At 39.6% G+C, this 13,954-nt stretch overlaps 1 protein-coding gene across 1 annotated transcript in view; it reads right to left on the reverse strand.

Annotated features, from left to right (window-relative positions):
• Nucleotides 1-561: 561 nt before the first annotated feature.
• ZDHHC13 (zinc finger DHHC-type palmitoyltransferase 13) overlaps nt 562-13,954 on the reverse strand; it is a 51,652-nt gene continuing 38,259 nt past the window's right edge. Inside the window, exons 13-17 of the mRNA XM_056132005.1 lie at nt 13,327-13,420; nt 11,727-11,810; nt 6,606-6,763; nt 3,784-3,881; nt 562-1,138 (exon numbers count right to left, since the gene is read on the reverse strand). Coding sequence (XP_055987980.1) covers nt 1,000-1,138; nt 3,784-3,881; nt 6,606-6,763; nt 11,727-11,810; nt 13,327-13,420 — 573 coding nt within the window. The 3' untranslated portion in view covers nt 562-999. The remainder of the gene's footprint in view (nt 1,139-3,783; nt 3,882-6,605; nt 6,764-11,726; nt 11,811-13,326; nt 13,421-13,954) is intronic.

A 13,954-nucleotide genomic window follows, 5' to 3' on the forward strand; every position in this document is an offset into this window, starting at 1 on the left:
CTGTCTACAAAGATTCTGTAGAAGAAGGGAAAACTGAACCTAAGAAATGAATGATTATCATGGTTAGAATACAAAACATGTTTGTGTATGATGTATATGATATATGACATGTATAAATATCAGGAGTTAGAGCTGAATTCGCATTTCCCTCACAAAAAAGGAGAATAATAATTATAATCACAGCAGTCAAACATTTTGAAGGTAATAAGTAAAAATAGTTTTCTAAATTTTCTAAAATAGAAAAGTAGCACTGTAGCACTGTCCTCCCGTTGTTCATCGATTTGCTCGAGTGGGCATGAGTAATGTCTCCATTGTGAGACTTGTTACTGTTTTTGGCATATCAAGTATGCCATGGGGAGCTTGCCAGGCTCTGCCATGCAGGCAGGATACTCTCAGTAGCTTGCTGGGCTCTCCGAGAGGGATAGAGGAATCGAACCCGGGTCTTGACAGTAACCTCAACTCCTTCCTGGAACTCTGTATCAGTTTCTTTGTATCTGTGTAGATCTTTTCTTATTTTAAGAGGCCAGAAGTGTTATGTGTCAGAAACTAAGACTCAACTATAAAAAAAATGTTTTAATACGTGTGAAAGCAAAACAGGTACATCTATTTAAATATATTATTTTTACATATTTATAGACAAAACAAAGACAAATAATTTATCAAAAATTACAAGTTGAAAGCACACTTTTGAAATAGCCAATAAAGTACGAAAATACTACATTTTAGCCATAATTGTGGAATAGTATCTAAAAAAAAAAGTAACTTGCATTTTCTTGTGAAAATATATATATTTTTAGATGTCTGCCAAGGTTTTTCAGAACAGTCCATCCTGCTCATCTAAGAAAATGTGATGCCTTTAATCGAGAACATTTTTACCAACTGGCTTTAAAAACCACCTGCGTTTTCCTTTGCCCTTAGTGAACTTCATCTTCACTGCACTTGCAGACCACAAGGGATCAACATAAATACAAAGGGGTGAACATTTTGGATTGCTTTTCTTTATACTGAGCGAAGAACTTTCTCTTTAGCTGGGTGGATGACCATGGTGTATTGTGTTGTCCAGTCTACCACACAGGGCTTCACCAAGCCAAAGCAGCCACACTGAAAGAAATCTGCAAGGTTCTGCATGAACCCAAGGCTGTCAAGAAAGGAAGAGAACATATCTTAGTACATTTCTGGTTTAGCTCCTGACATTCATGCAAACTCTAGATATTTACTATGAATTTAAATCTATAACATCTTTGAAGAGCCTGCAAGAGTCCAGAGGTGACCAGGACAGTACTTCAGTTTATGGAACCTTAAAAACTGAAGCCCAGCTCTGTTTTAGGGACTGAACTCCCATTCTGAGATCCCTAGTTTCTGCTCAGCAACTTAGCTGCTTAGCAAGATCATTTTGGATCTTCCATCTCCTAGAACGGTTATAGCCATCAATATGTTTCTTTCCACTCACACTATCCTAATGTAGTTTTTGATGATCTCAAAGTTCAGATCACGGGGCTGGAGTGATAGCACAGCGGGTAAGTATTTGCCTTACACACAGCCGACCCGGGTTCGATTCCCAGCATCCCATATGGTCCCCTGAGCATCGCCAGGGGTAATTCCTGAGTGCAGAGCCAGGAATAACCCCTGAGCATCGCCGGGTGTGACCCCCCCACCCAAAATAATTAAAGTTCAGATCAGACTAGAAAAAAACTATAATCAACAATATGTATTTTTTCCTAAACCTTCTAAGAAGCTCACTGAATGTGTTTCAACTCCTTCCCACTCATCTTCCACAGACATATATATAGATGTATATATATATATATATACACACACACACACACACACACACACAAACAGATATAGGTGTGTCCTTCTATATTCATATATGAGGAGCTCCTTACTTCCCATTCAAAACTCCTTAAAAACAATCTGCCAGATCCTCAAATACACATTCTTCATCTCTGATTTAAGATCCTATACAGTAAATCTCCAACCAATTCCTCTGTTGTTAGCTCCCCAAACTCATCTTTATCAACGTCTGCTCCAGCTATTCAGGCTCCAGTTTTCCCATGTCCATAACTGCATCGGCTATTCTTTTAGTCCTAGAATCCACATTCCCCATTGTCTCTGTCTCTCTCCCTCGCTCTCTCTCTTTCTTTATTTTATGTTTTTTTTTAAATTTCGTTTTTGGGTAACACCTGGTTATGCTTGAGGTGACTCCTGGCACTGCACACAGGAATCACCCCCTGATGGTGCTCCAGGGACCATATGGGATACTGAAGAGCAAACCTGGGTCAGGAGCATGCAAGGAAAGAGCCTTATCGGCTGTACTATCTCTACAGGCCCTGTTTTACTCTCTGATCATTTAAAATCCTATCAGTTCTAAGGCCATAGTTAAGGTCTGCTTTCTTATCAGAATATTCCTACTATAACAGTCTCTGGCATCTTATTTTTTTTTCTTCTATCAGATTCTGGAACAATACTATCTTTTCCAATTATTTTTATGCACATACCTTATCTTTCAAGTGTCCAACCTGCTTTCCTTACACTCATCAAAACTCACCTGGATATGAAGATGATTGTGTTGTTCTGCTGTTAAGTACGAATCCTCAGGGAAGTAACAGAAGCTTCCTATTAAAACTTGCAATGCCTTTCCTTCCTCTCCCTAAAGCTTCAGCCTACGTCTTTCAAGGCTCAGCTCAAGTTTCACTTTCATTACAAAGATTTCCATACTTGGGTGGACTAAATATTTATTCTGGTTAAATTACTGAGAAAGAGACCCGAGTATCACTGCTAGTCAGAAACAATAATCACGAGCTTGACATCACTTTTTACTATCACTCTCACCATCTCTTCCCAATTACTTCAATTTCTCTCCTCTCTGAACACACATCACAGTCATATTCTAAGCTCTGATTTTCCTGTCAAACAGCCTAACCATTTCATCTTGTACCACCAGCGTGCTTTAAAATAGACTGCTCATGAGATAGGCAACGGTGCTCAACTCCCCCGAGAGCCCTGGGTCACCTCTGCAGCACTCCCAGTCTCCGAGACTGATAGGTGACAAGAAGATAAGCTTCAAAGCCGAATTGTAACATACCCTAAGATGACAGCCTCCCTACAAACACCCTCATTTTCAACTGAGAATAAATTTTATACAGTCAGTGTTCTGGGGAGCAACTGACCCAGACCTGAAAAACTAGCTTCTTTGTGACACTTAACCATTGGCTTAAAAGAACTACTGGTAGCACAGCGCCAACCTGAAAATCTTGGCAGAAGTCACCATCTAATTTTTCGAGAAAGAGATAGAGAGAGAGAGAGAGAGAGAGAGAGAGAGAGAGAGAGAGAGAATGAGAACAAGAAAGAGAACAGAGAGAGAGAGAGCAAGAGAACAAGAGAGAGGAGAGGGAGAACAGAAAGAGAGAGAAAGAGAGAGAGAGAGAGAGAGAGAGAGAGAGAGAGAGAGAGAACTGTGTGGCTAGTTTCCTCATCACATGCTCAATTATCACAGGTTGAATCCATGCCAGCAATGTGCAATCTTGTGACCATGTGACTCCACTGCAGAGATTCCCATTCTTGGCAAAATCATGTCTCACACTGTTTGTGCTTAGTCCAGCCAGACTAAATCCCAAATTCTTACCACTTTCGAGCATATGATCTTACCACACTTCATCTCCACCAAAGAGCAAATCACAGGAGAGCAGCAGGGCCATGTACTGGCCCGAGATGGGGAAATAAACGGCTGACGCCAGCACCTCCCCCACCCTGGACCCAGTGGCCAGCACAGGTCTCACTTACTTGTATGGTGTCCTCCTGAGGGACACTGTCTGTTTCATATGCCTGCTCTGTTTCAGCAGGCTGCTTCTCTCATGGGAGGTCAGGCCCAGAAAAGCAATCTGGGAAAAAGAAAGGTTGGAAGAAAGAGGAAAAATTTTATATAATCAGTATTCTGGGGAGCAATAGATCCCGAACGGAAAAACTATCTTCCCTGATTTTGACCTAGTAGTGCCTCAAAGGACACAGGCAAATGTTTCAAACTTCTCAAAAGGCAGCATTAGCGAGTCTTCTACCCAAGGATCCTGGTGAGGTCCAAGAAAGCAGCTCTGAACTAGACTCTCCTGTGAAAAATGCTGGGTCACATCGTGGCACTATGGAGGTCCAGGTGTTCTTAGCTGAACACCAGAGGCCAGAGGTGGTGACTTCATGTGCCCCCAAAAGCCAATGTCAGGCATTGGCTTTAGGTGCAGAGTTTAGGGACTGTGACTTTAAATTTTTTAAAATTTTAGTTAGAAATTTTTGAAAAATGTTAGTTTTTACTATACTCCAGAAAGCAAAGTACAGTCTTAAGTGCAGACTTACTAAAGCATAAAATAATTGCTTTAGTAATTCACGTAATGGCTTATAGCCATGTTTAGATTCTCAACATATTCAGCTTGAAACTTTCAGATGAATAAAATAAGGTCAGTATCAGTACAATCATTATAATACTTTTCTATTCTTAAGTATCTTTTTGAAAAGCAGCAAGTGACAAATTAATAGGAAGTAAATTTAAACTAATACATATGGGGAAAAGGTAAAAATTAAGGGTAACTGAAAAATTCCCAAACTGCAAAATCATTAGATAAAGGAGATAACCACTTGAGGATTAAAGGAGATAACTACTGTTCACAGTTATCTCCTTTAATCCTCAACATAAGCTCAAACATTAAATTCTTTATCAGTAAACTGGAGAAAGTCATACCCTCCTAATAAGATTGTTTAAGGATTTGAGATAATATGCTGAAGATGTCTACTGCAAAAGCTTATAGAGGTGAAGTGACTGGTCCAAAGCCATATAGCTTGGAGAGCAAAATGGAAGAATTAGGACTAACACCCTGGGCAGTGTGAGGATAAAGCCCCTGATCCTAACAGGCAGTCTCATGCTCATTTTGACTTCGACAATCAAAGCCCTGATTGACCAGGGTGCTCTGGAAATGACAGACTTCAAAAGACCTGGATTACACAAATAAATTTACTCTGAATTCTTCTATTTGTATACAATCCTAAAGGTGTTCATTTTCCTGCCTAGAATGTATAGACAAGCATACTAAATTTTCTTAAAAAAAAAATTAAGGTTATATATTCAAACTTGTTCTGAGTTTAGGAAAGAGCAGAATTAGAATAATGTCTCAAAACTTACAAGTTTTTTTTTTTTTATTTTGGGGCGAAACCCGGCTATGCTCAGGGCTCTGTGCTCAGGGATCATATGGGGCACCAGGGATTGAAATCCACGTGCAAGGCAAGTACCTTACCTGCTGCACTATTTCTCGGTCATCTCCTCCTCGCCCCCAGCAGGCTCTAAGTTCTATTTTTAATTGCACTTTTTACTAGACAAATAGCCATTAAAAATGCACTCATCATTTTCTCATCTGTAATACGAAGATACTATTTTGGCATGGTCTACCCCATAAAAGTTTGTTGGGGACTTGGATGGGAAAATGCTTTGCAAAGTGCAGCATGTACATAACTACTAGGTGTTTAAGTGATGATGACAAATATTAAAACCACTGATGCTAATAACCATTCTTACTGTCAGAACGTTTAGCAGTTAGAGGGTTAGGAGACTAGGATGAATGCTCAGAAACCTGTTCGGTCAATATTGCTAGCCACCACATTCCTTTCCTTTAGCATTTCCCACCTTTGTAAAAATTTTTTATTATTGTAGAATTAGTCATTACACATAAGAGTGGAATGATTTCAACCAGCTAAGGTCTTACAGTGATTGGCTCAGAATGATCACGGCTGTCCACCTCATGAAGGCAGACCATAGCAATAGTGAAAGGGACAGAAACCTTGTAAAAGCTGAAGGTGGATATTACTCTGGAGCATGAACTCTAATGGCAGGGACCTTCTTTAGTCCAGTGGTTAGTGATTTTTTTTTCCCATTTCTTCCCTATTTCCACAAACCTAAGCTCTATGTAATAATAAAAACAAACAGGGTTAGAAAAAGTGAAGGGAAAAAACCCAACTCACATATTTTTTTACAATGCTCTTACATTGTATACCATGCTTTCACACTGTATACAATTTAGTTGTTTGAATGGGACAGTCAGAAAACCTAAACTTTCAGTTCTGATTTTGCCTTCACTGGGTGGCCTCAAGTAATTCAACTTGCCTCTCTGAACTCTTACCTGTAAAATAGAGATGTAAGGTTAGGTAACTAGGGCCAATATTGTTAAGGGCCAACATTTAACAATGCACAATTCGACTCACTGGCATTATCTCCATTTTACAGATAAGAGAACTATGATTCAGGAACCAGTAACTTGCCTATACCCACAGAATAAGTGACAGAGGTGGAATTTAAGATCCAAACCCTCCAATTTGGAATTCTAGTCTTTTTTGGATACAAAGCACTTGACATTGTACTCAAATACAACATAAGAAGAGAAATAGGGGGCTGGATGTGGATTAAGGTGCTTGCCTTGCAATACAACTAGGGTTCAATCCCTAGCACCATATTTGGTCTGATGAATATCATCAGTGGTTGGCTTTTAGCACACAGCCAAGAACAGTTCCTGAGCACTGCCAGGGATGGCACCAACCCCACCCCCCAAAAAATTTAAATAGAAGAAAAATACCTGAAAGAGTTGATTGAGTAATAAATATGTTGACCATGAGAAATGAAAAGCTGCTATCATGAAAATATATAAAACCCAAGGGGAACATGCCACAATCTGATTGAGGTAGGTCCAGAATCCATCTTCTCGGAATGTTGTGACACAGTGATTTGACCAATCTGTGAATCCACAAATAAAAGAATCTGTTATTTACAAAGGTACCACAATTTATGATCATTTTCAAAAGAGCAAAGTTGGTACACTTCTACTTAGAGGGACAAGAAAGCAAGAAATGATGGCACAGAACAGAATTCAACTGAAGATTTTCTCTTCCTATGGCAGGCCTAGTCTACAAAAAAAAGAGGGCACTGTACCGTTAGGGCTACTGATAACGCCATCAGTAGTTGACAATGAAGGAATAAAAGCAAAACAAGCCCATGAAACCATCACTTAAATCAGTATATTCAGCATAAAAGATACTGGTCAAAAATTAATTCTTCAGGGACTTGACAAATGATTAACAACTATATTTAATAAATATTTATCCTTAGTGTTCTATCTACTTTATAGCAAGAAATGGGCCTATTACAGAACTGAATATAAACTCTTAAGGATTCAGATCAACATATCATTGTTGTACAAGAAACTGAACACTGTACAACGAATTCCAGATACCACCTAACAGCATGCAGACACGGGCTCCATAATTCATCCTGCAAGAAGAGAAAGGGCAGGTGAGGGTATTTATGAGACAGACAAAACCAGAAAAAAGGACAGAGAACAAAATTTTTATGGTCACAGCAAGATTTTGTTCTAGGAACATCTATTTATGTATCACTATGGCCTTCAAAATGTTGACCACCCCCTAACCCATGGAGAGCCCATGTGAAGAACAGGTGAACAGATATTGAGGTTATGTAATGCTAATGACTTTTACAAGTACAGTGACCATTCATAAAGATGAGCTATTTCTAAAATAAAAATTAAAATTTTATAAAAAAATTAAAAATGTAGAATAGAAGGAAAATTCTGTAGTTCTATACCTCAAACACTACTTTAAGGTAGGTGTTATAATGTCTCTGACAATTTGATAAGTCACTTTAGATATTTTTCCTAAGGCAGCACTTAAAGAGATTCTGGGGGAAAAAAAGAAGTAAGTTCATGACATTCTATCAGCCATCTGTCTATTTTAGTCCTAAAAATCGATTTCCTATTCTTTTTGAGTCTCATATGATTCATTTCCAAATATCTTTCATGAACATATACCAGAAGCATTCCTCAGAGCAATCATCCTAAGAGTAACAACCAAGGTAACAAGTTAAAGCAAATTACACTATTGTAGAGCTCTCATTAGAACAGCAAAGAAAGATGCATCTGATGGCCAAAAAAAAAAAAAAAACACCCCTGTAATTTTCAACAACAGGAAGGGAAAAAAGCTGCTGAGTGGGACAGAATAGCTATTTTCTTTTAGCTTATGCTTTTCTGCTGCTCTCTTCTGGGAATATTTTAAATAATACAGCATGACTTCAGACTGGAATTTTCACAGAACTGATACCAGATTTAATATCAACAATATGGGTACAGACAGTAATGCACAGTACCTTAGGTCATTAAAATATTTTAAAACACAGAAATAACACATTCTTATCAGGTTAATGACAGAGAACTGATATTGTTCCAAGTCGATTGTTTTCATTTTTCATGTTTAGATAGCTCTGACTATACAAAGTTCTTTTTAACACCCATTTAAAATCTTTCTTCTTTACTTATTGTCCCTCTCAAAAACATACCTCACAAAATAAAAAAGGCAGAACCCTGTACAGAACCATAGAAATGCAATTGGATTAATGAAGATTAATTAAAGGTAGGGTAAACCAGGGCTCCAGGAACAGAAGGGTTAAGGATAAACATGGAAGATGGGAGAGTGGTGGAGCCTCATTAAAAAAATGTAGCACAAGTTGATTTTTTCCTGTTGGTAGAATAATGATAAATGGCATGATGTCCTCCTCATTCAGTATAAAGAAATACTGTCGGAATATAAATGGGATAAAAAGTGAAAAAATGTTCTGCTAGCCTATACAGTTTCAAGTGATTGTAAAGTGTGACTCCAAGAAACAAAACCTAATGTACAAATTGGTTCAGAGCCAGAGAATAAAGACAAAGAAGAAAGACCCAGTGCTTGTAATAAGAAAGCGAGTTGGAGAGAATGAATGTGATGGAAAATTATTTCTGTCCATATCAATACAGTCTTTATGCAAGACATAGAAACCAAACAAAGGTGCCTATTTTTAGTGAAGAGGGAGAGACAAGATTAGTGCAAATTCTGGCTCTCTCTCTTAGGACTAGGTCCAAGGTACAAGTTGGTCCCTGGGCCAGCTTAAAAAGGTTTTCCAGGAATCTGCTTCATTGTCAGGCCTTAAAAGGGCAGCTTTTCCAACAGAAGCTGCACTCAAAAAATCTTTTATTTCTTATACCATAATCTAAGTGGTTTTAAAATTCCAGTGCTCAGGATTACTAAGCCCTTTATAGGAGCTGAAATTGAGGATCACAACCTCTTAGCTGTTAGAAGCATTTTGAATCGTGATGGCTACAATGAGCTACAAAGGCTTTCCCTAAAGATCAGAGACCCCCATAAAGAAAAGGTAACCGAAGCCTCATCCATGCCTCTGGCAAAAAGAAAAAAATTCAAGCAGACATTAATAACAATATCTAACAATGAAACCATAAACAAAAACTGTAAAACTATGTTTCTAGGGAGATAATCTAGGTGGTTGGGGAATGGCATTGGAGAAAATTTCTTTCAGAAGCTTAAACTAAAAGAAGCTATTTCAAATTAAAAGGGACAGGAGAATCTAGACTTGAATCTTAAATTATGAAGAAAAAAACTGCAGAGAAAAACTAAATTCTCCTAACTTCCTCTGTGTGTGTGTGTGTGTGTGTGTGTGTGTTTGTGTCAGGGATTAACCAAGACCCTCACACATGCTAATGGCGTGTTCTACTACTGAGTCACCTCTAAATCAGAAATTTAGTCCAAGCAATAAACACACCAAATTAGTGCTTACCAGCAAACTTCTAAGACTTCAGCATAAATACAGCAGAAAGACAGGTGGACACAGATTAAAAGTAAAGTTACTGCCTCTACAGTCAAACTCTCTCAATGCTTTCAAAATAAACAAAGTCAAAGTGAATAAATTCCAGGTGCTCTATGTTTGCTAGATAGGTAATCTATTCCAAGGGTTGAAAGACTTATTCATGCAATTTTAAAGCACTAACCAAAATTCTTTTGTTTTGTTTCTGTTTTAGGGCCACACCTGGCAGTATTCAGGGCTTACACTTGGCTCTGAGCTCATGGATTACCCTTAGCAGGGCCCCAGGGAAACATATGTGGTACTGCGGGTGGAGCTCTGGTTGGCCGCATGCAAGGCAAATACCCAAACTGCTCTGGCCCCCAAACCAAAATTTTTGTTTTAATTTTTTTTTGGGGGGGAGTGGGTTGGATCACACCTAACTAGTATTAGGGAGTGGGGGGTGGGGTGTTATCCCTGATTCTGTATATAGGGGTTTGCTCTGCAGTGTTGGGGTACTATGTGGTCCTGGGGATGGAACCAGGTTCAGAAACAAGCAAGGAAAAGTTCCTCAACCACTGTACTATAGTTGAGAGAAAGTTCCTCAACCACCCCATGTGCTCCAAATTAAACCCAGTTCTTGGTCAATCACCTAACCATCACTGATTGTAATTTCATACTAAAATTCCTTGAGGGTCTTTTATGATGCTACTGAAAAGTTTTTTTCCCTCAGGGATGCAAAGTAAGCAATTTTAATATTTTCTTCTACAATATTTTCAGTTTTTCAAAAATCATTATTACAATTCATTCCTATCACTTCTAAACTGTAAGTTGGTATTTATCAACTCATATGATTTCAGAGTTTTGTTCCTTCATTACTGTGACATTACTGGGGCCTCCCCATTTTTTCATTTCATCATCCTGTTATTCGTTGGCTGCCTCGAGCAGGCCCCAGTAACGTCTCTTTCATCCTAGCCCTGAGATTATATTCAAGGCTCTTTAGGAGAATGAGACCCATCATTGTTACTGGTATTTGGCATATCTGGTACGCCACGGGGAGTTTGCCAGACTCTGCCCTGTGGGCAGGCTACATTCGATAGTTTGTCCAAAGTAGGAATGAGATAGTAAGATGTCATAAAAAGATGTCCTGATAAGATGTTGCGCGGCCGCAAATGCGGCTGCGTGGTTCCGGGAACTGGATTTTATAGTCTCTGAGTCTTGGCCGTTGATGGGATTACACCCCCGCCTACTGGAATTTGGAGGATCTGGGTGGAAGATGCTCGACTCCAATCCGAGTAGGCTGGGAGATCTCGGCCCCGGAACCCGCGTGGCTTTGTCCCTCTGCCAGTACCTTCATGTGTGCGGAGAGTGGTCTCAGCATGGTGGTGGCTTTTTTCCCCAACCTTTTCCCCCCCCTATTTTACTTATTTTTCCCTTGCAGTCAAGTTTTCCTTACTTCACTGGGCAATAAATCTGTACCTGCCTTAAATGTATTTATATTCTGGTCCCTTCTCAAATTATCAAGTTCATTTTAGAGTACAATCTCTTCCCAAGTACTGACAACTAATCTCTTCTACTATTTCTTCTTGAGAGTCACACCCAAAGGTCCTCTGGGTTTACTCCTGCTTCAAATTCAGGGATTATTCTTTTTTTTTCCTTTTTTTGGTCACACCTGGTGATGCACAGGAGTTACTCCTGGTTCATGCACTCAGGAATCACTCCTGGCAGTGCTCGGGGGACCATAAGCTGGGAATCAAACCTGGGTCGGTCGTGTGCAAGGCAAACACCCTACCCGCTGTGCTATTGCTCCAGTCCCACCTCAGGGATTATTCTTAAGCAGTGCTCAGGGGATCAAATCTGGGTCAGTCCAAGTAAGGCAAGAGAACTGCTTGTTGTTTTCTCTCTGCAGTTCCCTTTCCAGCATGTCTGTGGTTGAGACATGTCAATGCTGAGAGATTTCGATGTGTGTTTCATCATTATTAGGAGTCTCATTTGATAATCCATCAGTCAGAACATGGGAGTTTACAGGAAAAAACATATGGATTATGAGTTTGCTATAACAAAAATTTATACTTACAGATGAAAGACTCATACATAATCCAGTCACACACGATGGAAAGAAAAAGTAAGAAGAATATATAATAGTGATGGTTGCCAAAACCTTTATCAAAAAGAAAAACAGTGTATTTAATACTTTTTTACTATAAATTTCCACATCAAGATTTTACTAATTATTTTTCTATCAAAAGTCTTGACGATAATTTAAAAAAAATGTAAGGGTAACTATGCCTTTAAAAACCACCAGACAAAACTAAATGCTGATACATCAGTTTATCCATGTTAACTAACGTATTACTTCCCTAAAAGAAAACACTTTTTCAGAGTATAGAACTAAGTTTAAAATCCGAGTGCTCAAGACCAGCTGACTGAATAAAGAAACTATGGTATACCCACCCAACGGAAACTAAGCAGCCACCAGGAAATTGAAGTCATGAAATTTGCTTATAAATGAATGAACATGGAAGAGTATCTTGTTAAGTGAAATGAGTCAGAGAGAGAGAGAGAGCGATAGACATAGAATGATTTCACTCATCTGTGGGATATATATATATATATATATATATATATATAGAGAGAGAGAGAGAGAGAGAGAGAGAGAGAGAGAGAACAGAGAAGGGACCGAGAACAGAGAAGGGACCAGTACAGTTGGAAATGATCATTCTGGCCAAGAACTGAGTGTTGAAAGTAGCTAAAGGGGTATACATGATAACCCTTCAGCATCTGTATTGCAAACCATAATGCCCAAAAAGGGATGGGGTAGGGAGAGAAGTGGGAGGGAGGGAGAGGGGGAGAAGAAGAGAGGGAGAGAGGAGGAGGGGAGAGGTATTTGCCACAGAGGCAGGCTGGTGGATGAAGGGAGGGGGAAAGGTGGTGAGGTAGTAAGAGGGAACCTGGGGAATGTACACTGGTGAAGGGATGGGTGCTGGAACATTGTATGACTAAAACCCAATCATGAACAACTTTGTAACTGTATCTCACGGTGACTGAATTTAAATTTTTTTTTTTTAAAAAAGGAACTAAGTTTAACCAGCACATATAGCTCTAGGATGGCCGGTGATGGGATTTGCTGAACAAAGGGGGAGAGGTGAGGTTTTTGGATAAATCATATCCTGCGTTTTTTCCTTCCTCTGTGGTAAGCTTATAAAACTTAAAACTTCTGATCATAAAGAAATGATCTGATCAGGAAATAGAGGCAACAAACCTGGCAAGCAGCACTGAATTATTATTAATCACTAGTCTGAGGAAGGGCTACTGCAGCACGGGGAGGATGAAGGCGCTGCGCCATCAGGCCTCACTCTGGTACATGCTGCCTTCTAGATCTGGACATGAGATGCGGGAGCAACCTCCCAGGTCTGTGCCAAGGAGGAAATGGGATGCTATGTATGAGAGTCCTTTGTAAATGCTAAAACTGTTCAAATGATATCACCATCACCACTGAAACCTGTTTTCCAAGTGTGGATTCTTTTCAACCTCATCTAGAGATGATTCTTTAACTCTTTAACAAGAAAGACCTATGCAAGGGATCCCCTTAGTTGCCCTTCCATCCTCTTCTATGTGACACAAACATAACTAAACATACACTCAACATCACAGCAGGGGACAGTTCAGTCTCTCACCTATGCACCGTCCAGTCCACAGGCAGTGTTGATCATATCGGGCTACACAGGAGTTGCACACATGGCAATGGAGTGATCTTAATGGCTTCCTTATCTAAGCAGGCAAGCAAGAGAACTCTAAGCAGAAATCAGCATCTCAAAGTCGACGAATCACAATCAAAATCTTACTCCTAAATCATATAGACACTAGTGCATATACTCCTATATGGGTCATCAATTCACATAGAAGCATAGGAAAGCCATTTATTTATTTATTTATTTAGCCTTTTTGGGTCACATCCAGTGATGCTCAGGGGTCACTCCTGACTCTGCACTCAAGAATCACTCCTGGCGGTGCTGGGGGACCATATGGAATGCCAGCGATTGAACCTGGGTCGGCCGCGTGCAAGGCAAACACCCAACCCACTGTGCTATTGCTCTGGCCCCCCAGGAAAGCCTTTTAAATATTACTGCTAGATGTCTGTGTACTAAGAGTATGTAATAATGGGATTCTGACCTCCAAAGTCTGTTTAAGTGACTAAGGGGAAATGAAGTAGCGCGTGCAGCAGAATAAGCACTGCAGTAAGCACAAAGGAAAGCCGAGCTACATTTTTGTATCTGCCAATTATTTTGGGAAAAGTTACACCTT

The sequence above is a fragment of the Sorex fumeus genome, unplaced genomic scaffold (genome assembly GCF_029834395.1).
Source record: "Sorex fumeus unplaced genomic scaffold, SorFum_2.1 ptg000007l, whole genome shotgun sequence".
Taxonomy (NCBI): domain Eukaryota; kingdom Metazoa; phylum Chordata; class Mammalia; order Eulipotyphla; family Soricidae; genus Sorex; species Sorex fumeus.